The sequence below is a fragment of the Ursus arctos genome, unplaced genomic scaffold (assembly GCF_023065955.2).
Source record: "Ursus arctos isolate Adak ecotype North America unplaced genomic scaffold, UrsArc2.0 scaffold_7, whole genome shotgun sequence".
Taxonomy (NCBI): domain Eukaryota; kingdom Metazoa; phylum Chordata; class Mammalia; order Carnivora; family Ursidae; genus Ursus; species Ursus arctos.
This window is the reverse complement of record NW_026623089.1, coordinates 32,667,636-32,695,571: the sequence shown is the minus strand read 5'-3', so window position 1 is coordinate 32,695,571 and position 27,936 is coordinate 32,667,636. Positions and strand designations below refer to the sequence as shown.

Here is a 27,936-nt window from a genome sequence, read left to right as displayed (position 1 = left end):
CCAGAGGGATGATGTTCAGCCTCACCACTTACCCAGCTACCCCTCAGGGCACCTAACCTAATGGTACAGAGGCACACATGTGTCCCTGCTCACCACAGTCAGGCCCCTAAAGCACGGATTGTTGCTTTTTCTACTCACTATTCTCACCCCAGTGTTTGGAACAGAGTTCATTTATTCATAGATATTTAAAAGGAAAGAATAAATAAATCTACACAAAGAATGAACACCCAAAACATGTTATTAGGGCACATGATCAAAAAAATTTATGGAACACACAACCCCTGAGAGTTAGTGAATATAAGAATGTGACCTGCAGAATATAGTTTGTACTTTGGGTGTTATAATGGATAACACGGTATGAGATTGGGTGAATTGAAGAAGTTCCCTTTGTGAAATGCAATCAAAAAGCAAAGGAAGCCCACAGGTGTGCTCTCAGTATGGACACCGAAAAAGGAAAAGAGAAACAGGAAGAATTTTAAAATATTATTTACTTATACCTAGCTTACATTTGCAGTAACTGATACTAATAAATGGCAGATACGATAGCATGAATATCATTAGCATAAAAATAGAAAACTAAGCGTCGAATCCTCAAAGTGAAAGAAGAGATTCCTTACATCAAAAAGCCAGGGTGAAGAAACCATAGTTGAGCATAAAACATAACTCTGGGCTTTTGGGCAAAAGTAATAATCAGGAGAGTTCATCTTGTGGGGAAATATTCCTTTTATTTTCACATGTAGTCGTTTCTTTAAACATCACGAGTGAAAACTGATGTTAATGTGTGAGCATCTATTCTGAACGGATGTAATCTGTATTCTCCTGCCCCCCTCAGACCTCAGAAATGGAACTAGATTGTAGCTCTGGGGTCAGTCACTCAACCGCATACATCCACAGACTCAACAGTATGAGTAAGTGACTTCACTCTCTGTGAACAGGCATATTATCCTGCACAAGACCAGAAAATTGCTACCCTCTTTCACCCAATCTACCCGATGGCATGAAGCACTACACATGGTTTCTTGGAACAACACACGTTCTTCGACAGAACACCACATAAGACGCTCAACAACTGTGATGGATTCTCATCCCTTCTCGTATCGCAAGTAAAGTCGGTTATTGGCAATGGAAAGGACAAATTCTGCCTCCGGGGGGTGAAGAGTGAACATTTCAGCCCTTTCAGGTCAATACAGGAATTAGGTCTCCCAGTCAACGCTGAGAATGGATGGAACCTTTTTAGAGTAATTTCTCAGATGAGTATGTTCACTCACTGTTTGCAGATTTTTAAAAACTGAATGTGTTTTCTCCTCACTTGGATTGTAATTCCCCTGACATATTGAGGACAAGAGTCTACACAAGACTCCATTGCCACCAGATGAAACAAGTACACCTCCCACACAAAGCGAGAGTCCCTGGCAAAATCTCTTCCACGTCTCCCTCAGCCTCACATGATATAAGCCTGATGAGCATTTCTTCCCCAAGTTTTAAAAATAGCATAGTAAGCCATGAGGTTGGCTAATTGAGTTTTTAGGACAAAACGGGAAAACCAGTTTCAAAACTCATCTGACTGGTATTAAAGGTCTAAATGAGGTACGCGCCTTGAAAGACGTGGAAACACGTACTGGATCTTATTCCTCACAGTTCCATGATTCATAACCTAACTACACGATTAAAATAATAACATTGCACACTTGGACACGTACAGATTTGCTCTTGCTGAAGCCAAGATGACCTGAAACTCTTATCAGCAATAAATACTTCTTAGGAGAAAAGAAAGTATAGCACGCGGGGACAATACTGAAAGAGGGCTGGCCTGGGGTTGGACCAGCATTTATCAACCCTGGCACTACTGACCTTTTGAATTGGACAATTCTTTGTTTTGGTGGGCTGCCTGGGCTTTGTCCGATGTTCAGCAGCACCCTTGGCCTCAACGCACTGGCATCTCTACACTTTGCTAATGGTCCCCTGCTGGGTAAAATCGCCCCAGGTTGAGAAGCCCTGGGTTAGACAATTTCTGTTCTTGTGCTAACTCGGTGTCCCAACTTCCTTCCAGCCTTGGCTACGTCACCCAACTCTCTGAGCCCACTTCGCTAGCTGCAAATGAGTGGCTTGGAGTAAATAATTTCTCAGACCCTTCTCAGCTATTAAAGCCTGCAGCTAGGCTCGTACATGTGATGTTTTCTACATAGATCTATTTAGGAAACCGTCTCATGTTCAATATCTTTCTCTTAAAGTCCTTGTTCATTGACTTAGGAAAAATACATCTTAAAATACGTCCATGTTGGACAATCCAGAATGATAGGCAGGGTTTCTGCCTTCAAGTGTATTCGCCTATAAGCTCGTGGGTCAAGCTTAAATTCATACAGTGTCAGGGGAAAGGTTAGGCCAATCACAGAAATGTGGCCTACAGTGTAAGACAGTAGGGAGTGCGGCCTCGTGCAAACTGGAGAGAACAGACTCATCTGGGACATGAAGCCCATCCACTGGCCCTTCCTGGCCCTGAATGGTTTTACAGCCTTCATTCTGACTCAGCCACTGTCCACGACTTTCCCTTCTCTCTGAAAGGCTGTAGAGGGTGGTAACAGAGAGCAGGCCAGGAATGGAGTAAAAGAAAAGCAGCCTATTTTAACTCAAACCTCAATTCCTTCTTTCAGAAACCCTTAGTCCCATTTCTTAAGATTTGTTTTTTCCATCATAAAATGCTGATGCTTTGGTTTTCTATGGGGGGGGGTGATTTAAAAGAAAATTTTACTTTCTTTTTTCTCAAGTAAAGACATTGTGTGTAGAAGAAAGCCTGGAAAGATTTTAACTCCCCAAAATATTTTTAACAGCTAGGTTGAGTTGAAGAAAAATGTAAGCAGCTATGTCTAAGAGCTTTGACTGTAAATTGGAGAAAACGCCCCCTATGGGCAAGTCTGAGCTCTGCAGGACTCCGAGGGTCCCGCCAGCCTGGCGTGGGCTGTTTTCTTCAATGTTGCCTGGCTACAGATTACTGTGAGAGGCTGGGAAATGATGACCCGGCCTCCTACACAGGGGACAAGAACAATGCAGCAGGACCACAAGCCAGTTTCCTTTAAAGGAGGTGACACTAAACCAAGAAACCCTTCTTCTTTCACATTACTAACACTATAAATATGCTGACATGTTACCGTGGGACAGTACTGTTCACGCTTCGCCCTGAATTTGCATGGAAAAATAAGTCTCCCCGTGGACTCCACCCAACACTAAAACAGATGGACCACGTCTCAAAAGGAAACTTTACAGTGAAAGAATCTCAAGGCCCTTTTGCTCTCCAGCTTTATTTGCAGAACTAATACGCTGCAGATGTATCCTGAAGTGAGGCTAAGCCAGTCCTGCTCTTACCCCTCACATCTCTGGAACGTCTAGAGAGTGTTGAGTAGGGTCTCCGTGCAACATGGAACTAATTCTGAGCAGTGGGACTGCGAACTAGTCGACTTAGTCATGCAAGGGTTGGTTAAGAACTTAACTTGTTCAAACAGAGTCTAGTTTGTTTAAAAGACAGAAAAGGGGAACGTTCTCCCCGTTAGCATAGGCACAGACGCTAACAGCCACATGCCACTGTGGTGAGTAAGGGCTTTGCTGGCTGAGTGCTTAATCATGAGAGCTCACATCTATCAAGCTGTTCTGTGCAGGAGGGACACAGCCCACATGGATTACTGGAGGAGGGTTTACTGGAAATTCCTTCGTGAAGGGAAGGAAAAACACGCTGGACTCTGGAAACGAAATCACGTGTTGTACTGTTTTCGCCCCTACAGACTGCAGTGTGTCTCAACTTTCCTTCCCCTGTGAGGGAATAACAGTCTCCACCTGTGTGAAGGACAACTACTTCTCCAAGCTGCTCCCAGGTCCCCTGTAGAAACCCTGAAAGGGCCAGTCATGCCCACCCTTTGAAGCCCTGGGCTCTCAGCCAGTTAGGCTTTGTCATTTCGACCAGACCAGGCTGGTGTGGCCTTGGGGTTCCCTCGCTTGGCCCCATCACCCGTCCCGTCCCCACACTTCTTCCCCAGGGCCAGTCAAGGTCCTCACCTGCCCCACCCCGACCCACAGCTGCACCCAAAGGTGGGGGAGCCGGGCTTATACCTTGCTTACGACCAGATGGGTGGGAGAAGCTGGGGCAACCATGATAGCAAATCCTATCACAGGAAGCCGTTTGTAAGCCAAAACCCCTCAAAGGGCATCTTCTGGGTCTCCCATTCACTTTACCAGGGGGGAACCCTCCTGAGTCTCCCAAGCTGCCCACCCTGGCCCTTTGGATTAGCTTGTCCACCATTTCTGAGGTGGTGGTTCCCCAGCCCTCCCTGTAGCAGAATCACTAGGGCAGAGATTCCCAGGACCCTGAGTCAGACTTTGTCTTTAGTTCATTCTTATACCCAGGAAGTTTGAGAAACAATGGTCTAAAACAGTGATTCTCAGGGGCAGCGGGAAAGTAGGGATGGGTGGAGGAGGGGGGGTGGGGTAGGAAAGGCAGCTGGCAAAGCTAGATCCAGAGAGAGGGAGACAGGTAATTTTTAAAAGTACATTCAACATAACACGGGTTCACATTTGAGAAGTGGGCTTAGTAAACAAAACTCGAATAAAACCTACTCGGCAAGCCTAGTTATCTGTACCTTTCCTGTGGCTTCGCCTCCTCACTCCACACCAGGCTTGTCAGAGAGCCTTGGGGCCTTTGTCCTGTTCATCAAATCGTGACTCCCAAGCTTGGCTGTGTACCAGCCCCTCTGGGGTAGGACTGTGCTCTGTACTCTTCACAAACTCCGTTCCTGGGTTTTGGAAGCACTGACCTAGTCTGGAGGCTGTGGCAGGTCTTGCAGGATTCAGGGCCGGCAACAACTTCCTTTTTTCCAGTCCCTCCCAACCCTGCTGCCTGCGGCAAATGGCGTCACTTAAACCAGCGAAGGAGCTGAGGGGAAGCCAAGGCCTCTGCACCAAAAGCTCTCCCGATCAGGGAGGCACCTAGGCCGGAGTGAGGCACTTTGAGGCTGCAAGGAGCAGGTTAGCTAGCCTAATAATGCCTGGCATGCAGGTGAGGCTCGGTAATTACTTCTAAATGAGTGTAACCTGCTCTTTAGCTATTTTCACCTGACCGATTCTCCTGTTTTTTTCAGTCCTCAAGGATCAGAATCGGTGCTTGCCTGTTGTGCAGCATAAGGGAACACCAAGGCTCCGTCTCTGTCTAATCCCCCCAGCCATTAGAATCAAGGTGGTAGTTTTCTTTCTTCCTTTCTTTCTTTTTCTCTCTTTCTCTCTTTTTCTTTCTCTCTCTCTCCCTCTCTTTCTTTCTCTTCCTTCCTTCCTTCCTTCCTTCCTTCATTCCTTCATTCCTTCATCAAGAACTTGGGCCAAACAAGGTAAGGGAGACTGAATAAGAAAGACTGAGAACTTGCAGCTACGCAGAGCTTTCTGATTCAGACTCTTCTTTGTACCAGAGGCCGTATACGGGTTGTTTTACTTCTCTGAGCCTCAGTTTCCTTGCCTGTAAAGTAAGGATTATGGCAGCTGTTACCTAACAGTATTGTAAGGATGATGTGGTAAGTGCTTAACAGTTACTTTTTTTTTTTTTTAAGATTTTATTTATTTATGTGACAGAGAGACAGCCAGCGAGAGAGGGAACACAGCAGGGGGAGTGGGAGAGGAAGAAGCAGGCTCCCAGCGGAGGAGCCTGATGTGGGACTCGATCCCGGATCGCCAGGATCACGCCCTGAGCCGAAGGCAGACGCTTTAACGACTGCGCTACCCAGGCGCCCCTTAACAGTTACTTTTTATTATTTCAGACGCTACTCTAGAAAAAGGGATCCAAAAGAAGCACGTGACAGCAGGCCAGTACTTACAGGGAAAGCTGGTATGAGCTCACGCACAGCCCAAATCACGGGAAGGTGGGCTGTCTATGCAGGGATACGGGTAGGCAGGCAGGAGTGAACAGATCCCTTGTAACTACCCACATCCATTTCTGTTATGCAAAGTTCTTAAGACTAGTCCTTTCTCTTCTGAACATGAAACTGTTCCCTCCCCAACTCCGGTGCTGTGTATACCAAGAGTCTTTTTGGAAAACAATTTGTATTTTCAGGGTTAGGCCAGAAGTAAATTTCAGCTGTAACTGAATTCTCATAAAACCCTATTAGTGGAATCTGAATAAAGTTTTTAAAGCCATAAGTTTCATAAGGTATTTCACTATAAAACAGACCCCAAAACAACTCCTCATACAAAAACCGCATCTAAATCAACACACACATACACATACACACATGCACACATCTCGTTATTTTCTCTTCACCCCCCACTTTATTTTTCTTCATCATTACTGACCACCATCTGATACACTGTATGTTCCCTCCACTCAGATGTAAGCCCCGTGAAAGGCATGGAGTGTACTCCCAGTGCCTAGGGCAGTGTCTGGCACACAGAGGCATTAGTACTTATTTGTCGAATGAAGACATTAATTGATACATCACTGAAGATAGTCCAATAACCTTGCAAATGACTTCCAAGTTGTAAAGCTTCCTCTCCTAAGAGATGGTCCTCCAAGTGCAATTAGAAGACACAGCTCTTGTCATTGTGAAATGCCTTTCTCTTTCAAGTCTCTCCGGGTGTCTTTCTCCAGGGCAGTGGGCCACCTTCACTTCCTCATGAGATGTGAACGGATGCCAGCAGGACTGTGGCAGCTACTTTACTGGCCTCCCCACACACGGGGGTTCAGCCTTTCCAGCACCCGGACTCAGCCAGCCCAAGCCAGTTTTGATCTTTTCACAGTTCTGCCGCTCTACTGAAAATATGGAACTAGGGAGAACCGAACTGAGAACCCCATGCCACGGTAACACTGGCTTCTGGTTTCGATGTCCACACAGTCTGAGAAGCTGCTCCAGGGGGCTGTCCGTCCCTCCTCACCAACCACAGCGGAAGAAGGAAAGGTGGTGGCCCCACCTGCACAAATCCCACTACCTTGTTTACACGTGGCAATGTCAGAAGTGAGTGTCTCACCACTAGGAGAAACCGAAGTATTAAAAGACTGAAGACAAGGTCTTCTGTATACTAGGAAATGAAATTTTCTCATAAGCCATACCATACCTCTCCACCAAATTAATTTCATTCCAACCACAGTCTCTGTTTTCTCTAATAAAAAACAAAAACAAAAAACCCAAAAAAGCCACAAACCTTTGCTCAGGGAGTCAGTATATTTCACAACCCAAGCTTGTCTTTTTTTTTTTTTTTCCTAATTCTGTAGCCCCTGGTACCAGTCTGGGTGTGTGTGTGTGTGTGTGTGTGTGTGTGTGTGTGTGTAGCTCCAGCCTCCCACCTGCATGTCCCCAACTTTGGGAGACAACTGGGACCTACCTGACTTCCCTCTCCCTGAACTGCAGCCTGGGAACGCACTCTAGGCATTAAGTTGGTTGCTGAAAGGGCTCATTTCATATACCTCCCTTTTCTCGGCAGTCACTGTCTCGTGCTGCTGGTGTTCAATATCTGAAACCATGGTTACATATGTTTTCTCTAGCTCTTTTGTGTATCAGGTGAGAGTAGATCTGGTCCCTGTTATGTTATCTTAGTGCAAGCAGAATGTCCAAACTATGGTCACGTCAAGGCCTGGAGGGGTTACGTCACTTGCCCGAGGTCACCACTAGTCATCAATAGAGCTGAGTCTCCAGGCAGTCTCTGTCTGCCTCCCGAATCTCAGCTTTCAAGCACTAGATCTGCTGCCTTCCTTCCTCTGAGCTCAGGGGTAAGCTCCACATCTCTCTACAGAAAGGTAGGAACTTTGGGACAGGTGTTTGCTTCCCTTGTGATCTGACCCCTTCGTGTTGACTCCTTTGCAGCTTAAACCCAAGTTGGAACCAGAAGGCTGTCCAGACAGCTGGGCTGGACAGATTCCACATCAATGACCCATTACTAGGTGGGCTAACTGTCCAATGCAAGATACTTTCGATTCCATTCATGTATCATGAACTTACTTGTTAATTCATTCAACAAACACTTACTGAGAGCTTATAATGTGTTAGGCACTGTGCTAAGCGCTGGTGTTACAGACGCAAACAAGACAGATGTGGAGCTCACTGTCCAGTAGGGGAAGGCCAAGTGAATAACCAAATAGATAAGACCATGTCAGATGGTGGTGAACTGAGCTAGATGAAGCGGGAATGTGGACCAGCCATATCTCTGAGTCCTTATCTAAAATCCACACAAATGTCCACATGCCCAGCTGGACTCTCTCCATCATTCCTACACCCATGTGAGCTCACTAACAAGAGGGGCTCTGAGGAAATAAGGCAGGGCCATGAGCTGGAGAGCAACGGCAGGGGCTGCTCTAGGGTGGGCGGTCCCAGATGCGGAGGCCAAATGACAACACTTCACATCTACTGCAGTTAGAAGGAAAGAGTATTCCATGCAGAGGGAACAGTGAGTACAAAAGCCCTAACGGGGGAGGGGGGGGGAGAAGCCCTAACTCGTAACTCTTTTTCCTCCCTGGCACGTGAGCACACACAAGCATGCACATGCATGCTAACCTGAAAACTTGGAAACACCTTTCATTCCTGCATTTCCAGGCTCCTAAAGCTGACTCTTCTTTAGGAACTCAGGTGGAGTGACAGCAGGGCCAGGATGCCAGGCGGTCAGGGTCTCAGCCTCAAATCTCATCTCCACTTCTCAAGGTCACCATGAAGATCACATGAGATGAGATATACTTTCCAAATGTATCTTGTCCATCGTAGAACATGAGCATAAGTGACTGACTCTTCAAGAGTATAAAAATGCCTGCTTAAAACTGTTAAGTAGGGAGGAATTACTAATACTCTGTTGGCTGTTATTTTTTTTGCAAAATTAGAAAGAAAAATTACTTCCATTCTAGCTGACAGTTAAGCAGTAATTCCATCTATAGTTGGTTCCTACAGGTGGTTTGAGGTTTTCAGTATAATGTAAAAATCAAGGACACAGGCCTGGACATAAATGCTGACTCTGACACACACCTACTGTGTGACCTTGAGCAGAATACTAAGCCTCTCTGGGGAAAAACAGGACCTGCTTCAGAGTGTGTCTGTGAGGATTCAGTAGGATAATGCACTGATGGGGCTTGGCCCAGCCCTCAGCATTCCCGAAGTCCTCACTAGGTGATGGCTGCACCTCCTGTCCACAGAGAGAAATCCTGTTCTTCAGCGGCTGGGAAAATCCTTCTACTCTGACATTTCAGCTAAAAATATTTCATTTTCATCACATGACCAAGAGGCACTTCTGGCTCTTCTTTCACCCTCATTCAGCCCGGACGGCTGGTTGGAGGACAATGAAGTGGGGAAGAACAGAGCCTGCGCTGAATGGCCGAGCCAGCTCCCAGCGCCCGAGGAGGGATGTCACTGACGCCCCAGTGCCTTGCTTGCACGGGCTGGCCCTGGCAGTGCGTGGTGGGTGTGGGCAGGGGTGTACAGGCAAACCTGTTTGCTGCCCAGAGCAGCAGATGCAGAGCGAGAGCCGTGTTTGCACAACTAGTTTCCATGGCAACAGGAACATCAACAGGCAAGACATTCCTTAAGCTGGTAGAGAAACCCTCTGCCCCCACCCTGTACTTCCTGGTGAAAAAAAGTTCCCACACTGAGCAGTGAGCAGATTCCTGAAGGCGAAATTTTTAGTAAAGAAGCTAAGAAAAGAAATCTGGGGCCAAAATACACAAGTAGTTTGGACAAACATACTGCGTATTCCCAGATGGGTTTAAATTTTTTTTTTCCTGCAACGTACTTATGGGCAAATTTGACCAAGGTGGACGCATTGTTTACTTGGTGGCAACAAGGTCAAAGTTCACAATTCCTGCCGCAAGCATGCGGCTTAGCACAGTAAGCGCACAGACAACACAGAGGCATTATCATCCGCACTGCTCATTCCAAAGCCGACTCAGGGTTGGCTTTCACTGGAAGATGGTGACCAACAACCCGGTGACATTTGTAGGACACAGAGCTCATCTCCCAATTAAAAAGACCTCCCCTGGGGACCCTGCCATTAGGGCCAAAAATTCCCATTTTGTTCACTTCTTCAGATGAGTCACCAGTGGCCTCAGTCCCCAGATCACTGTTCTTGGGAAGTTAACACAGTATAAACAATTAGTGTCCATCCCACTGTAACCTGGAGCAGCTTCTCAGAAAGCTCCTTTCAACCAGTGAGCCCCTGAAGGACTAAGACACGGGACGTACGTGCTATTGGGAAAAGGCTTAGCAGAGGGTGCAGATACGGCTCAGAAGGGAGGCTGGGGTGGGTACGCTGGTGGGAGCCTTAGGACATAAATACAGACACTGGGTGCCTGGGAGAGGTCAGGAGGAGGGGGACCTCCCAGAAGAAGGGGAAGGAAAGGCTGAAAGAGTAATGAACACCAGCTTCATATTTTGCCTAGAATTTACCTTTTTCTGGCCTAAAAATTCCCATCATAATAATGCCACAGTAATGACCGGTTCCTTTGGCCATTTTGCTCAGCAGATAGCGTAACACCAAGTACAATATGTCTCAGCAAGATGCATGGAGCCCCAAACATTAGAAGGACCCTCTTCTATCAGGACCCACCATATTTTCTTTGTTCAAATGTAGGAAGAAAATGTCAGGATCAGACAGACTGCCATTCAACTCTGTCTCCAGAAAGGCACAGCGAACATCCAAAATAAGGGCCAAGCTGAACCGTCGGGTGGGGACTTGCCCTCTTCCCATGACTGCTGTCATCCAAGGGCCCCCCTGTGTTTTCACCAGGTGTAAAATGAATATATAATAGTCTCCCAGTATTGTTTCCCTACATCCTAACTGGTTGCTATATTCAGTCTCTGCACACAAAGCCTGAATGATCCTTTTAAAATATAGGCTAGATCACCCTGAACCCCCTTTAATGGATTCCCATTCTACTAGGAATGAACTCCAAAGCCTGTGCCGTGGCTCACAAAGCCATACGTGCTTCGGCTTTCCTGATCTCATCTCCTACCCCACCCAGCTCCTCCTGTTCGTGCTCCAGCCTCACTGGCCTCCTTGGTGTTTCTCCAACACCCCAAATACACTCCTGCCTTCTCTCTGCCTGTGATATTCCTCCTCCCATCCCCCACCAGCTGCATAGCCCATTCCTTCACTTTATTTAGGTCTCTGCTCAATTGTTACCTCATCATCACCTCACATAACACTGGATCATCCCCCCATCATCAATCACTCTCTATCCTTTTACTCTGCTTTATTTCTCTCATGGGCCATACCATATAACAGTTTTCTCCTTATCCTATATCACTCCATAGCTCCTGACCTATTATATAGTTCTTAACGTATTTGTTTCTTTTCTGACTCTCCCTCAAGCATATTTCCTTCAGGAAAGCAAGAATTTTGTGTGAAACATAGACAAGAGCCAAAGCCAGGCTTTGCCACCACATTGAAATAGAAGAGGCATAAAATGATAAAGGCTTGGGGCGCCTGGGTGGCACAGCGGTTAAGCGTCTGCCTTCGGCTCAGAGCGTGATCCCGGAGATCTGGGATCGAGCCCCACATCAGGCTCTTCCGCTATGAGCCTGCTTCTTCCTCTCCCACTCCCCCTGCTTGTGTTCCCTCTCTCGCTGGCTGTCTCTATCTTGGTCGAATAAATAGATAAAATCTAAAAAAAAAAAATGATAAAGGCTTGAACCAGGCTGGTGGCTGTGGCCAAGAGTAAGAAACACGTGGCACAAGCAATGGAAAGGAAAAAAAAGTAAGATTTGGCAACAGATTGGATAGGTTGTAAAAGGAAGAAGATCCAGAGAGACCTGAGGTTCTGAGCCCAGTGGTCTGGAACTGTGCTATCCAATATGTGGCCGCCAGCCACATGTGGCAAGGGAGCACTGGAAATGTGGCTAGTCTGGACTGATATGTGCTATAAGTGGGAAAGACACATTGAATTCCAAAGACTTTGTAAGAAAAAAAAAATGCATGTAAAATGTCTCAATGATTTTTAAAATACTGATTACATATTGAAATGATAAAAAGTTGTATATATTGAGTTAAATAGATTATATTATTAAAACTAATTTCATCTTTTTGTTTTTTAATGTGGCTACTAGAAAATTTTAAATTACATATGCATTCTGCACTATATTTTTATTGGAGTGAGTGATCCAGAATATAAATAGTGATACCATTTGTAGAAAGAAGGGAGCAAAGAAGAAAATGGGCTATTTATTTTTTAATTTAAATTCAATTTTAACATACAATGTATTATCAGTTTCAGAGGTACAGGTCAGTGATTCGTCAGTCTTATATAACACCCAGTGCTCATTACATCATGCATCCACTGTAATGTCCATCACCCAGTTGCCCCATCCCTCCAGTAACGCTCAGTTTGTTTCCTATGATTAAGAGTCTCTTATGGTTTATTTCCCTCTCTGATTTTGTCTTTTATTTTTTCCTCTCTTTACCTATGATCGTCTTTTGTTTCTTAAATTCCACATATGAGTGAGATCATATTATAATTGTCTTTCTCTGATTGACTTATTTTGCTTAGCATAATACCCTCTAGTTCCATCCATGTCATTGCAAATGGTAAGATTTCATTTTTTTGATGGCTGAGTAGTATTCCATTGTATATATATACCACATCTTCTTTATCCATTCAGCTGTTGATGGACATCTGGGCTCCTTCCATATTTTGGTTATTGTAAACATTGCTGCTATAAACACCGGGGTGTAGGTTCCCCTTCAGATCACTACATTTGTATCTTTGGGGTAAATACCCAGTAGTGCAATTGCTGGGTCACACAGTAGCTCTATTTTCAATTTTTTGAGGAATATCCTTACTATTTTCCATAGTGGCTACACCAGCTTGCATTCCCACCAACAGTGTAAGAGGGTTCCCCTTTCTCCACATCCTCACCAACATCTGTCGTTTACTGACTTATTAATTTTAGTCATTCTGACTGGTGTGAGGTGGTATCTCATTGTGGTTTTGATTTGTATATTTCCCTGATGCCAAGTGATGTTAAGCATTTTTTCATGTGTCTGTTGTCTTCTTTGCAAAAGTATCTCTTCATGTCTTCTGCCCATGTCTTGATTGGATTATTCATTCTTTAGATGTTGAGTTTGATAAGTTCTTTATAGATTTTGGATACTAGCCCTTTATCTGATAAGACATTTGCAAATATCTTTTCCCATTCTGTTGGTTGTCTTTTGGTTTTGTTGACTGTTTCCTTTGCTGTGCGCAAGCTTTTTATCTTGATGAAGTCCCAACAGTTCATTTTTGCCTTTGGCGATGTGTCTAGCAAGAAGCTGCTGTAGCTGCGGTTGAAGAGGTTGCTGCCTGTTCTCCTCTAGGATTTTGATGGATTCTTATCCCACATTGAGGTCTTTCATCTATTTCGAGTCTATTTTTGTGTATGGTGTAAGGAAATGGTCCAGTTTCATGCTTCTGCCTGTGGCTGTCCAATTTTCCCAACGCCATTTTGTTGAAGAGACCGTCTTTTTTCCATTGGATATTCTTTTCTGCTTTGTCGAAGATTAGTTGACCATAGAGTTGAGGGTCCATTTCTGGGTTCTCTATTCTGTTCCATTGATCTGTGTGTCTGTTTTTGTGCCAGTACCATGCTGTCTTGATGATCACAGCTCTGTAATAAAAGCTTGAAGTCTGGAATTGTGATGCCACCTGCTTTGTTTTTCTTTTTCAACATACCTTTGGCTATTCAGGGTCTTTTCTGGTTGCATACAAATTTTAGGATTATTTGTTCCAGTTCTGTGAAAAAAGGTGGTGGTATTTTGGTAGGGATTGCACTGAATGTGTAGATTGCTCTAGGTAGCATAGACATTTTCACAACATTTGTTCTTCCAATCCATGAGCATGGGTTTTTCCATTTCTTTGTGTCTTCCTCTATTTCTTTCATGAGTATTCTATAGTTCTCTGAGTACAGATCCTCTGCCTCTTTGGTTAGATTTATTCCAAGGTATCTTACAGTTTTTGGTGCAATTGTAAATGGGATTGACTCCTTAATTTCTCTTTCTTCTGTCTCATTCTTAGTGTATAGAAATGCAACTGATTTCTGTGCATTGATTTTTTTTTTCTGGCATTGATTTCCACTTTACTGAATTCCTATATGAGTTCTAGCAATTTTGGGGTGGAGCCTTTTGGGTTTTCCACATAAAGTATCATGTCATCTGCAAAGAGTGAAAGTTTGACTTTTTTGCCAATTTGGATGCCTTCTATTTCTTTTTGTTGTCTGATTGCTGAGGCTAGGATGTCTAGTACTATGTTGAACAACAGTGGTGATAGTGGACATCCCTGCCATGGTCCTGATCTTAGGGGTAAAGCTCTCAGTTTTCCCCATTGAGAATGATATTCGCTGTAGGCTTTTCATAGATGGCTCTTATGATACTGAGGTATGTACCCTCTATCCCTACACTGTGAAGAGTTTTAATCAAGAAAGCATGCTGTACTTTGTCAGATGCTTTTCCTGCATCTATTGAGAGGATCATATGGTTCTTGTCCTTTCTTTTATTAATGTAGTGTATCACACTGACTTGCAGATGTTGGACCACCCTTGTAGCCCAGGAATAAATTCCACTTGGTCGTGGTGAATAATCCTTTTAATGTACTGTTGGATCCAATTAGCTGGTATCTTGTTGAGAATTTTTGCATCCATGTTCATCAGGGATATTGTCTGTAATTCTCCTTTTTGGTGGGGTCTTTGCCTGGTTTTGGGATCAAGCTAATGCTGGCCTCATACAAAGAGCTTGGAAGTTTTCCTTCCATTTCTATTTTTCGGAACAGTTTCAGAAGAATAGGTATTAATTCTTCTTTAAATGTTTGGTAGAATTCCCCTGGGAAGCCATCTGGCCCTGAACTCTTGTTTATTGGGATATTTTTGATCACTGCCGTAATTTCCTTGCCGGTTATGGGTCTGTTCAGGTTTTCTATTTCTTCCTGGTTCAGTTTTGGTAGTTTTTACGTCTCTAGGAATTTATCCATTTCTTCCAGATTGCCTAATTTGTAGGCATATAGTTGCTTATAATATGTTCTTATAATTGTTTGTATTTCTTCGATGTTGGTTGTGATCTCTGCTCTTTCATTTGTGATTTTATTTATTTGGGTCCTTTCTCTTTTCTTTTTGATAAGTCTGGCCAAGGGTTTATCAATCTTATGAATTCTTTCAAAGAACCAGCTCCTAGTTTTATTGATCTGCTCTACTGTTCTTTTGGTTTCTATTTCATTGACTTTTGCTCTAATCTTTACTAATTTTATTCTCCTGCTGTGTTTATGCTTTTATTTGCTATTCTTTCTCCATCTCCTTTAGGTGTAAGGTTAGGTTGTGTATTTGAGACTTTTCTTGTTTCTTGAGAAAGGCTTGTATTGCTATGTACTTCCCTCTTAGGACCGCCTTTGCTGCATCCCATAGGTTTTGAACAGTTGTGCTTTCATTCTCATTTGTTTCCATGAACTTTTCAAATTCTTCTTTAATTTCCTAGTTGACCTATTCATTCTTTAGTAGGATGCTCCTTAGCCTCCATGTATTTGAGTTCTTTCCAACCCTCCTCTTGTGATTGAGTTCCATTTCAAAACATTGCGTTCTGATAATATGCAGGGAATGATCCCAGTCTTTTGGTACCAGTTGACACCTGATTTCTGACCCAGGATGTGATCTATTCTGGACAACGTTCCATGTGCACTAGAGAAGAATGTGTATTCTGCTGCTTTAGGATGAAGTGTTCTGAATATATCTGTGAAGTCCATCTGGTTCAGGGTGTCATTCAAAGCCTTTCTTTCCTTGTTGATCTTTTGCTTAGATGATCTGTCCATTGAAGTGAGTGGGATGTTACAGTCCCCTGCTATTACTGTATTATTATCGATGTGTTTTTTTAACTTGCTTATTAATTGGTTTATATAATTCACTGCTCCCATGTTAGAGGCATAAATATTTACAATTGTTAGATCTTTTTGTTGGATAGACCCTTTAAGCATGATAACTTGCTCAAATATGCCTTCTCCCCCCTCTTTACTCTTCTTCTGGGATCCCAATTATTCTGCTATTGTTTTGCTTTATGTTATCACTTATCTCTCAAATTCTCCCCTCATTATCTAGTAGTTGTTTATCTCTTTTTTTCTCAGCTTCCTTACTCTCCATCATTTGATCTTCTACATCACTAATTCATCTTCTGCCTCATTTATCCTAGCAGTTAGAGCCTCCTTTTTTATTGCATCTCATTAATAGCCTTTTTTATTTCGACTTGATTAAAGTTCTCTTATTTCTCCAGAAAAGGATATTCTCTGGTGTCCTCTATGCTTTTTTCAAGCCCAGCTAGTATTTATATAATCATTTCTGAACTCTAGTTCTGACATCTTACTTATATCCATACTGATTAGGTCCCTGGCAGTCAGTACTGCCTCTTATTCTCTTTTTTGAGGTGAGTTTTTCTGTCTTGTCATTCTTGCAGAAAGTGGTCACTTTTCTATTTGTAGAGATGTAGCTATTCTTTTCTTACATCTCCAGTCGAGTTCACGGGTGTTCAGAATGATTTGATAGCTGTATAGCTGAATTCCTGGGACCAAATGAAACTAAGGTTTCCTACTCCTCTGCCATCTTGGACTATCCTCAAAAAGGGTTATTATTAGTAACACATTAGAGGCTACAGTGAGGTTTGACCACCCACTTCCCCAAAATTTTGTGATATGGGAGATGAAGCTGCCCTCTGGGAGTTGAGTGAGGACAGATAATCATATCATTGGTTCAAAGCTGAGATACACAACATAACTTTTAAAGCTACAATGGTTTTCAGTCCAGTAGAGTGGGATCAGAACCTACCAAAGTATACTTATATAGCTTAAGGAAAAAATGCATCAGTCACAAGGGGCACTGGTCAGCAATGGAACATGGGGAAAAGATCTCATCAAAGGTGAACATGCATAGTACCTATCAAAGCACTGACCAGGGGGTAAACATCTGTCCAGGCTCTCTTAGCATGACGCCATTAAGTAGAAGACCCCAGCCACTAGGGTGACCATCTAATTTACTGTCCAAACCAAGCCACTGTTGACAGCAAAAGAGTTATTATTAGTCATTGTGTTGGGACAATAAACCAAGACTGTCCCAAGCAAATCACAGCATATGGTCCCTGTACCTCAACTAATTCTTTCTAGTTTATTCCTCTCATTGCAGCCTTCTGATTATACCAAATGTGTCTAAGGCTAAGACATACATTTTTAAATGTATTGACATTACTAAAAACTTGGATGCTACTTACACTGATATGGACATTTAATACCAGGTTTCTTCCTCACCCCCAAACTTCTTACTAATTTAATAATATATCTTATGGTTAATGACATCTTATAATCAAGGATATAGAGTAATTTGGCTTTCCATGCAGGAAGACACAAAGGAGAATTCACTGATCAAGATGCCCTCCCACCAGGCATTTATTTCCCCTTGAAAATAACAAGTAAGTAACCTGGCTTTAAGCATCAGCTTCGTGTAAGCTTGGTTAGTTTGAACTGGTAACCTAAGGCTGGCTTCTGAGGCTATAAGGCCAAAATCCAGATCAAGGACTGGGGTGAATTTACTGAGGTCTTTCTGTCCCATAGAGACCTGTTTCAGATGTCCCCCAGCTTTAATCAGGGGACAACCCTCGGTGCTACCACAGGCACCATCATGACCCTTCCCTATTTGAAACTGGTAGAAGTGACAGGGATCTAAGTTGCGTTTAAAAGGCCAATAAGACATTAAAATGGAAGTGGGGCTGCAAGTAGAACTTGAATGAGATATGTATGGTCACACATAATCAGAAGAAGAAATGATTTTCCTTATGTCTAATATAGCTACAGCTCAGAAAAAAACACCAGAGGTAGGAAGTGATTATATGCAGTTAACGATGTTTCAGGAATGTAAGAAAGGTTTCACAGGAGGTGCCAAATTGGATATATTAACGGTGGATTAGTGTCTGCAGCCTCTTAGGAAAACAGTAGTCCCCCCCTTTATCCATAGGGATATGTGCCAAGACCCCTAGGGGATGCCTAAAACTGTGGATACTATATACTATGCTTTTTTCCATACATATATACATAACTATGATAGAGTTTAATTTATAAATTAGACATAGAGATTAACAACCATAACTAACAATAAAACAGAACAATTACAACAATATACTGTAAAAGTTATGTGAATATGGTTTCCCTCTCAAAATATCTACTTATAATTCATCCTTCTCATGATGATGTGAGATGACAAAATGCCTACATGATGAGATGAAGTGAGGTCAACAATGTAAGCATTGTGACGTAGTGTTAGGCTACTGCTGACTTTCTGACAATATTTCAGAAGGAGGATCATCTGCTTCTGGACCTCAGTTGACCATGGGTAACTGAAACTGCAGGTAAGAGGGGACCACTGTACAGAAGTTTGAGAAAAGGCACTGTGATCAGTTAATCACATCTGATATTGGCTTAGAAGGTTGTGGGGGGTGGGGGTGGGACATGGAATTGAAGCACAATTATATTGGAAATATCACAAAAATGTTATTAATGATATGTCCTTCAACAAAATAAACAACAGTAAGATAATATGTAAAATGAGAAAAATAGGTGAAATCAACTTACTTATTTTGTCCAATTGTCTCAAAATCTTTCACAATAATTGTAAGGGAAGATGAAAAGTCCAGTGGTATACCCCTCAAGTCAAACTCCAAAATCTGTCCACAGAAAGTTTATAAAAAAAAAAAGCTGTTAAAAAGATTGGGGAGTATAACAAGACATACCTGATTCTAAATGTCGGGTTATTATCTTCACCTCTGACAATCTTTTGAATTATTCAATTCTATAGTTAGAAGTGACCAAATTCCAAACCTGAAGGCTGCTGAGGGCTATGGGAAGGCAAGCCAGACTAAGCCTCAGAGGACCTGGGGGTGACTTCTGGCTTCCCATTTTCTAGGCTCTGTGACTATGGACAAGTGACCAAATCCATCTCATAGTCAGAGAATTTACTTAGTGCCCACCACAATGGGTTAGAAGAATAAAATAAAATGAATGCTTTTTTTCACTGGTTGTTTTTAAATTACTTGCTCTTCCTAATCATATTATTATCAAAGAGATGAATAACCTAAAAAAACATTTTCTAAAATGCATCAGCACTTTATTTTAAGTCCCACCATGATCAATTTGTAGTCAGATGAGACCTTAGTCTTAATGCAATAAACTGCTATCTAATGGCAAACATAAAAAAAAATCAATATAACACCATTGATGCCTTTGATCGATTATGTAATATATGAATTAAATAAAGCAGTGTCTACTGATGATTTGATTCTCCTTGTAATGGGTTTGGAGTAGATGGAGAATGTGTCAGACCTCATTTTAGAATGCTAACCCCAATGGGTCTGGGGTTGGCATTTCATTTGGGTTAGATTTCAGTTATAAAACTACAACTGGGAAGTTTACTTGATAAATACATTTGCAATTAAAAAAAATACATGTTGGAAACAAAATGGGGCGAGATGGGTGATGCCCTGCAGAGGACATGTCTGCTCACATGACCATATGCCTCTCTGCCATCGGCCACATGGATTGACCAAATATAATGAAGCATGTTAGGATTACTCAAAACCTGAAGCATTAAATGTGTATGTATACATTTTTTCCATTTGTTTTATTCTTGGAGCTCTGTACAAGATGCTAGGATCCACAGTGTTCACAGGGACCAACCAGACTGGCCTCTTGGTTTCACAGAGCGGGCAGTCCAGCCGGCTGTGTTCTGGGTTCCAGTGAAATTGCAAAGAAGGAGAATTGCCTCTCAACTTTCTGCTTCTCAGAAAGGCATTAAAAAGGTATTCCATCTTCACCTCATTAAATGAAAAGGTAAAGTCTTTACTTACAGAAACATTGCAACTAGTCATGGGGAGAAATATGCAGTTGGTGAGGGGAAGTCTTCACAGCCTGGTGACTCAGTGACAATAACAAAGACATTTATCACTGTGCTTATCCAGGAAGGTTTCACTGGCTTTTGGAAAAAGTAATGGGCTAATGATCATCTTTTAAAAAATTAATCAGCATAGGAAAATCTATTCAGTGGAAAGAATTAAAAATTTCACATATCTGTAAATATATTCAACACTGAACTGTTTATAAAACAGATATAAAATCAACAGTGGGGGAAATAAATTTATTATATCCCTTCTATAGAATATTGTATAGTATTAAAAATACTTCTGAATGGAATGATATGGTATGCCTAGAATATAAAGTAAGAAAAAACAGGATAAGAAGCCATATGTGCTATACGATGCTACTTTGCTAATTTCAACACATATTTTATTAAATATATTTATTCAATAAACATATATTGATATATCCCAGATGTTAAGAGTAGTTGCTTCTGGATAGTGGGTGGGTACAAAGGTAAATTTTTTTACATTGATCGGAAGCTTTCAAAATGTCTACATTAAGGATATATTACTTTATCAAAACAGAAAAAACAATAAATGTCATTGCTCAGCCAGAGTAATGGCTCTTGATTAGTTACATGCAGACAGGTTTTTAAATATGGAGCTTTCCCTCTGGAACTCCGGAAATGATCTAATCCCCACCCCCTGCCCTACATATGCGCCTCCAACATGCAACATAACTGGACCAACGTCACTCAGCAAGCTCAAGGCTGCTCCAGGTTCGAACCCAGCCCTCCCACTCCCTGTCCAGCCTTCGCTCTCCACACAACCATACAGGAGACATCCTTGTGGTACGTCTCCTTGAACGGTTCTGCTGTCTCCATGGCCGCAAAGGGAGATGGAGGGGTGGGGGTACAATGCCAAGATTCTTCTTCCAAAGGGAAAAGTTAACCTTTGACCGAAGATAGGACAATCAGATGTAGCTTAACCATTGAAACAACGTTAAAAAAAAATATGAAGTTACCTCATTCCAGAATGGGTTGAGTTCATTGTCAACTTTCTTTGTTTTCTTTTTCTCATCTGCAAATAAAAATAAGAGATATCAATTAATTAAAAATATTCCTAGAACATGTACCATTCATTCGTCCATTCAAAGAGTGTTCCCCTGAGGGCCAACTGTGTGCCCACATTTCCCCACTCATTTGCCTAGAGTCGGGGCTACCTGAGTCAAAGTTTTCCAAACTGAATGGCTTTTTTTTTGGCCTAAAATGTTTCTCCCATGCCCAGATCTACAAGATGTTAGGGATGAGGGACTCAAAATCATGGAAATGCTGTGATCCCCTGTCTCTCCCTCACCAGCTCCCACAGACCAAGGTTACCCAGGGCCTGTGTGTCTCCCGCTTGTTGCAGAAAGAAGACAACAAAGCTAACCATTGACAAGCAGTTGTCGCCATTTTAGAGATGCGGCTACTGAAATTCAAAGGAGCTGAGAAATTCTTAGCTAATTCTTCCGAGCTAATACTTGGCACTGGATCCAATATAACCTGCAATTTCCACGCTGAGGCCCATGCCACCTCTGCATGTGGTAACACCCCACAGCTCCAAGACTGGGCTGGACTCCCTCCCAGAGGCCTTGGCACAAGGTAATTAGTAGATGGACACTTTCTAGGACCTGCGGAAAATGTAGGGTCTCCCTTACTTCAGGCTCACCTTTCCTGAAGATTACAGGTTTCTTTCTCTGTATCTGAGACTGGATGAATAAATGTTATTTATGTTATTTATTTTATTTATGATGAATAAATGTTATGTCACCTTCCTGGATGAATAAATGTTAATCCAGCTGGTGCTTAAAGTTTCCTTAGAGAAGTCCAAAGAGCAGAGGCATCTGTTGGGTCTCTAAGTTCCCAAATACTTATCAAAATAAAAGCTAGTGTTTGAGTACAAAATGCTTTGTAAGCACGAGTTCATCTGTTTTCAGGAAAAAAAAACAAACCAAACCAAAACAGTTTTCCTTCTGTTTCTCCTTTACCTTCACAAAGAACATTCACAACACTTGTGACACAAGCAATTTTCTGTGACACCAGTTGGGTGTTTTACAGTTTCACTCAATGCTGACACTATCTACCTGGAGACATCGTCAGATCCCGCAGGTTAAGGGTTAATATGACAAGAGCAAGTCCAGGGTGTCCCCTGTGCTTCTGACCTAGCAGGCTATGAATCTGAGGTTCCCATAACTCCCTCATCGGGTTCAATTAATTTGCTAGAGCGGCTCACAGAACTCAGGGACAAGGTTATTTATGTTGACCAGTTTCTTAAAGGAGGTGATAGAGGGTACTGATGAGCAGCCAGATGAAGAGATACATAGGGTAAGGTCTGGGAGCTTCTGGCCCCAGCAGTGGGAGTGCCTCAGCCTCCTAGTACACGCATGCGTTCACCCATCTGGAAGCTCTCAGAGCCCCATACTTTTGGGATTTTTATGGAGGCTTCCCCACGAGGGCAAGATTAATTATTAACTCTATTTCCAGCCCCTTTCTCCAGGAATGGTGGGCGGGACCGTAATCCCACGCTTCTCATCATGGCTTCATCTTCCTGGTGACGGGTCTCCACCCAGGAGCCATCCAGGAGACCACCCAGAGTCACCTCATTAGAACAAAAGATGCCCCTGCTCCTATCACGTAGGAATTTATAAGGGTTTTAGCTCAGTGCCAGGAAGGGGGTGGGGGAAGGGGGCCGAGACCAATGTATATATTTTCTATGATCTCACATCATCTAATCTCTTTAAAAACCCTAGGAGATATGTATAATTTTCATCCCCTTTTAGAAGCTCAGGAAACTGAGAAGTGACATACTCAGAGTGACCCAGTTAGCAAGCGGCAGGGATAGCTTTTAAACCCACCAGGCAGCCTCTCATTGGTGGCCACACTTGGAACCTTCCCCAGTTTCCCCTCTACTGCAGTGCAATGTAGAAGGTAGTGGCTTTTGTTCAGCTGAATGTCATATTCCTAAGGCTCCCAACACAGGCCCTTTGTGGGACTAACCACCTCATTCTTCCAAGACCTCAGCATAGTAAAGCCATGAATCACCACCTCACTCTGCTAAGCATTAACTTTTCCACTTGAGTGGCTCCCAGAGCCCAGCCGGCTTCCCCTTCCAGACTTCACCATGACTCTGCTCATCGGCTCACGCCTGGACCCGTACTGATTAGTTCTAACTGTGGTCTTTCCAGGTGGTCTACAGAGCCCCTCCACGGATCTGCTTCCGACACCACCGAGAGGCTAAACTGTCCCCTCCACATTGCCATTTGCTCCTACTCAGCCCTCCTGCCTTCTGATGGAAACCTCTCAGTTTTCCTCTCTGGTTACAGTATAAGCAAGTCCTCTTTTTTTTTTTTTTTTTTTTTTTGAAGATTTTATTTATTTATGTGACAGAGAGACAGCCAGCGAGAGAGGGAACACAGCAGGGGAGTGGGAGAGGAAGAAGCAGGCTCCCAGCGGAAGAGCCCAATGTGGGACTCAATCCCGGAACGCCGGGATCACGCCCTGAGCCGAAGGCAGAAGCTTAACGACTGTGCCACCCAGGCGCCCCTAAGCAAGTCCTCTTGAGAGAAAGAGGAGCCAAGGGAAGTTTAAACTGACAGAACTGGACAAATGTCTTCTTTCCACAATGGTAGCAGCTCCCTCTAAATAATCATCTACAGGGGCCCGGATGTGCATTCTACTGCAGCGTCTCTAAATCCTTACAGCAACCTTGCAACGTTAACATTCTCATCCCCATTTTACAGCCAAAGAATTGAGAGAAGCTGCTTAACTTGCCTCAGGTCACACAGCTAATAAAAAAGAATGTGAACCTATGTCTCCTTGGCTCCCAAACTCGGTGCGTGTTCACCAGCGCAGCACAGTGCCTCACTGGGAGCTGTCGGAAGCACTGGATGAAGACAACGCATAAACATAGATGGGTGATGGGCTTGACATCCAGAGCAATGGCCACAGGAAAGTCCAAGGTCAGGTGTGAGAGTATCCTGAAGACTCTCTAAGGCTATTTGCTCCAACACACAAAATGTGACATCTGTGAGTTTTTCTGGGGAGATGGTTTATTGATCTCATCAGATTCTCAAATGAGTTTGTGGCCTTCACAAAAGTTAGGAATTCCTGCTTTGTACAACATGAAATGGTACCATTCCTATCCCTCTAGCTCACCACCACCCTTGCTGCCACAACCAGGGCTGGGTGGTTGGAGAACTCAGTCAGGAAAGAGTGAATCTGGACCCTGGGATCACAGCAGACCTTCGAGAGAAAAGACGGGAAATTGCAAGAGGTCACAGCAAGTAAGTAAAGCAAGGAGAAAGCAGCAAATAATTTACGGAAATTGGACCCGGGGGCTTGAGGCAGGACTTGGGTCACTGAAGGACAGTACCGAAGCAAAACTTCAGTCTCCGAAGTCCCCAAGATTCCAGGCAAGGAGCGAAGGCAGGGACAAGGGCTCCAGAGAGCCTGTGGAAAAAGCCAGTACTTGCTCACTGGAGTTGAATCCCCAGCCTGGTTACTGACCTGGGAATCAGCATATGAGAAGAAATGCTGCACAGGGGTCTTGGTGCCGAGCCGCTACTACAGATGCTCCTCCCCTTCCCCAACAGGGGCAGGACTGTTCCAGAGTCAGAGGTGAGGGGTGTGAAAAAGGGAGGGTCACTTGTTCACTCATTCATCTTCAAGCATTTATTAAGCACCTACTATGTGTTGGGAACTGGAGAAACAGAAGAGTACAAACACGATAGTTCTCGGTCTCCAAACATTTCACATATGAAGTTCATGGGCTATTGAATGCAAGAGCCAAACGAATCCTGACATATGTTTTCAGCAAACAGCAAAAAGCCCACCATGTTCTCGCCTGCTTCATTCTCATGTCGGAGCTTCCTCCTGTCAGAGGGTGAATAATGGGAATAATGCCTGCCCTGGTCAGGCAAAGGGACCTCGTAGCTCAGCCCATGCAAATGCTCCACTCAGAGAGTTCTTCCACTAACATTAGTGAGTTTTCTCATTCTTCTATCCAACACACATTTTTGAAATCTCACTGGCCAGGCACCGAGCTGGACACTGTGGGAGATACGAAGCGCCTGCGCTCAGGCGCTCCAGCACGGAGGAAGAGGCGGCCACAGGTGACTGATACAGGAGAAGGCTGCAGTTGCCACCAGAGGTGGTACACATGAAAACGGGAGGTGACTTCAACCTGGGGGCACCAGATAAGCCCTCACAGAGGAAGCAGAGGCAGCTGGGGATTGGAAAACAAGGATGAATTGAAAAGGTGGATTTGGGATGAAAAGGTCATTCCAGGTGGGGGCAATAGGGTGGGTGGATCTGCGACAGGGGAGAGAACACTTATGTCTGGGGACACTGCACAGCCCAAGTGTCTGGAATGAAGAGGACATGGAAGGGAGGAGAAGCAACCAGGCTGTGTGGGAAGGTGATGGTCGCCCTGTGAGGCCGTGAAAGCCAAGCTAAGCCAAGCTTCCTTTGGCTGATACAAGCCACTTAGCAAAGAGGGTGTTAGACATTGGGCTTCATAACTTCAAGAGGTTCATAATCCCACAAGGAAAACCAAGTTGTGCAATAACTCTTCTCATACATGTTCCTGAACGCAGGATTCCATTGTGTATTGAGAACAAAGGGAAGCGGCCGACTGCCTGCAGATGCCAGGTGACCACAGACCAGGTGGGACTGCTCCAGTGGAACCTGTGGCTGCTCCCGGCACTTGCGCTGGTACCGATGGTCCTACCCTTGAGGGGGTCACTCTCTCTCAGCCAGGCCCGTGCTAAACCCTGCACATACGTCATTTCATTTAACCTTGCCAGCAAGCCCAAGAGGTAAATTATCCCTAATCTGCAGATGAGCAAACTGAGCCCAGAATGCTTAGGTAATTTGCCCAAGATCACAGAGCCAGGCAGAAATGCTCCAACTCAGAACAAGTCTGATTCTATAGCCCGCGCATTCAACAGCTGTTCCTCCTAGCTCCCTAGTTAATAAGTAATGATGACATCGCTACCATTAGCTCCTCCCCTTCTGGAGAAACTCAGCTCAACTCCTAAAAAGGAGGCTCTCATTTTTATCAAAATGTGTGTACATTACATGCTATTGAAAGTCTACGCTCATATAAATATGTCAGCCAAAAAACAAAAGTAAATAAATGCTTTTATCAGCAGCCATAGTCACACATTTATATTATTCAATTATTCAATTCCACCACTTTTAAAAAAAAAGTCTAAATTGCGGGTGCTAAACATCAGATGAAATCACGGGAAGCTCTTTTCCCTTTCTCCACATCACCTACCTCCCCCTGCTCTCATCTCTAATTTTATGAAGATGACTGTTTCCTCCTATGGACAGGAATTAAATGCTTTCAGCCCAGAACAGAACAACTGACTCAAATGCACAGAACACTCCAGACCATGACTCAAGGCATTCTCTGGGACATTTCCTGTTTTTTGATAAGTCAAGCCTGCCTGCTTCTCTCTCTGTTCACTGAAGGTCACCACTGCAGTAATTAACCTGCATGCCAACCTCTGAATGAAGTTTCCAGAGAAGTGAACAAACATTCCTTGCCAAGCCACCACGCCCTCTTGCACAGAGCCATTTCCTTTGCTGTGCGCCTGCCACACAGCGTGCTGGACCCTTAGGGATAAGGCTCCAGAGATCCCCAGACCTCCTAGGACTGGACTGGCTACCTCCATGCTGAGAGGGCCCGTGTGGTGGCTCATTTTACATGTCACTTGGCAAGGCTATGTGCCACCTGTTTGGTCAAACTCGAGTCTAGATGTTGCTGTGAAGGTATTTGATAGATGTGATTAACATTTGCAATCAATCACCTTTAAATAAAAGAGATTGTGCTCTGTGATGTGCGTGTGTCTCATCCACACCATCAGAACTGAGGTTTCCTAGGGAAGATGGAATTCTGCCTCAAGACTGTGCCATAGAAATCCTGCCCGAGGTTCCGGCCTGCTGGCCTGCCCCACAAATGTCAGACTTGCCAGCCCTTATAATCACATGAGCCAATTCCTTAAAATAAGTCTCTCAATTTCTCGGTCTCAACACACGCGCGCACACACACACACCCTATGCATTCCACTTCTCTGGAGAACCTTAATATAAAAAGCAATGCCAGGTGCTCATGGAAGTAACAGGAGGATTAAGACCAGACAGTGACTCCTTGAAGGCTGGAACTGTATTTTATTATTATCGTTATTCCCCTCAGAGTAATTTCTCCATGATTTGAGTGAATTTAACTTCATAAGCTCATGGAAGTATTATTACTAGGGTTGCTTTAATGAGTAAGTGAGAAAATGAATACAAGGTGCTCAGCACAAGGCCCAGCACACAGGAAGCACTGAACTAACAGGAGCTATTATTTTTTTTACTGCGGCACCTGGGCAGGACCCTAGGACCCCTTGTGTGCCCCAGGGGCTTTCCCAGGCTGTGGAGCCTCCCTGGAGGGCAGGGCCCAGTCACCGTAGCAAGAACCCAGTTACACTAGGCTCAGCCCTGCTGGAGCAGTTCTCTCCCCTGGCTCTGTGCCAGACCTCCGAGGTCTGGGGCAAGCTGGCATCTGGGCAGTGACTGCTCCTCCCTGGCATTCAGCCTGGCAGCCACCAGCATCTTGGAGAATTTCCACAGTAACCAGAGGGCAGCAAAGGCCAGGGCAGGGCCACCAGGAGACTCCTCCACCCTCAGGACTTAGAGGGACCTGGGGGGAGCACAGGGACAGGTGGCCCATCCAGTTCTACCTGGCTAAAGGTCCGTCTCTGACTTCTTGCTTTCCAACCCTGGCTGCCCTACCGCTCCATTTTATGTTGTCAAACGGGTTCTGGGAAAGGCATTTTGGCCAAATGGCAACTATGATACAAAGCAAGGCTGTTCTGTACATTTCTGAAAAAGTCACTGATAGCTCTGATAAACAGAAACGCCCAAAGAAAAAGGCACACAGGGTTACTTCTCTGCTTTCCAGACCCCAGGCCCCACTGGCCTCTGGAGATGCCCGTACAGGCAAACAAGTTCTTGAATCAAAACCAAATCCTCCAAGGGAACTGCGGTGAAGCCCAGTCACTCTGAA

The 27,936-nt window shown here is 44.0% G+C and overlaps 1 protein-coding gene across 6 annotated transcripts in view; it reads right to left on the bottom strand.

Moving 5' to 3' along the window:
- The window catches only part of MYOF (myoferlin), a 158,832-nt gene that overhangs the window by 116,091 nt on the left and 14,805 nt on the right, over nucleotides 1-27,936 (bottom strand). For all 6 annotated transcript variants that reach the window (XM_057308896.1, XM_026481667.4, XM_057308897.1 and 3 more), the window contains exons 2-3: nucleotides 20,864-20,919; nucleotides 18,560-18,651 (exon numbers count right to left, since the gene is read on the bottom strand). In XM_057308896.1, the coding sequence (XP_057164879.1) occupies nucleotides 18,560-18,651; nucleotides 20,864-20,919 (148 nt within the window). The remainder of the gene's footprint in view (nucleotides 1-18,559; nucleotides 18,652-20,863; nucleotides 20,920-27,936) is intronic.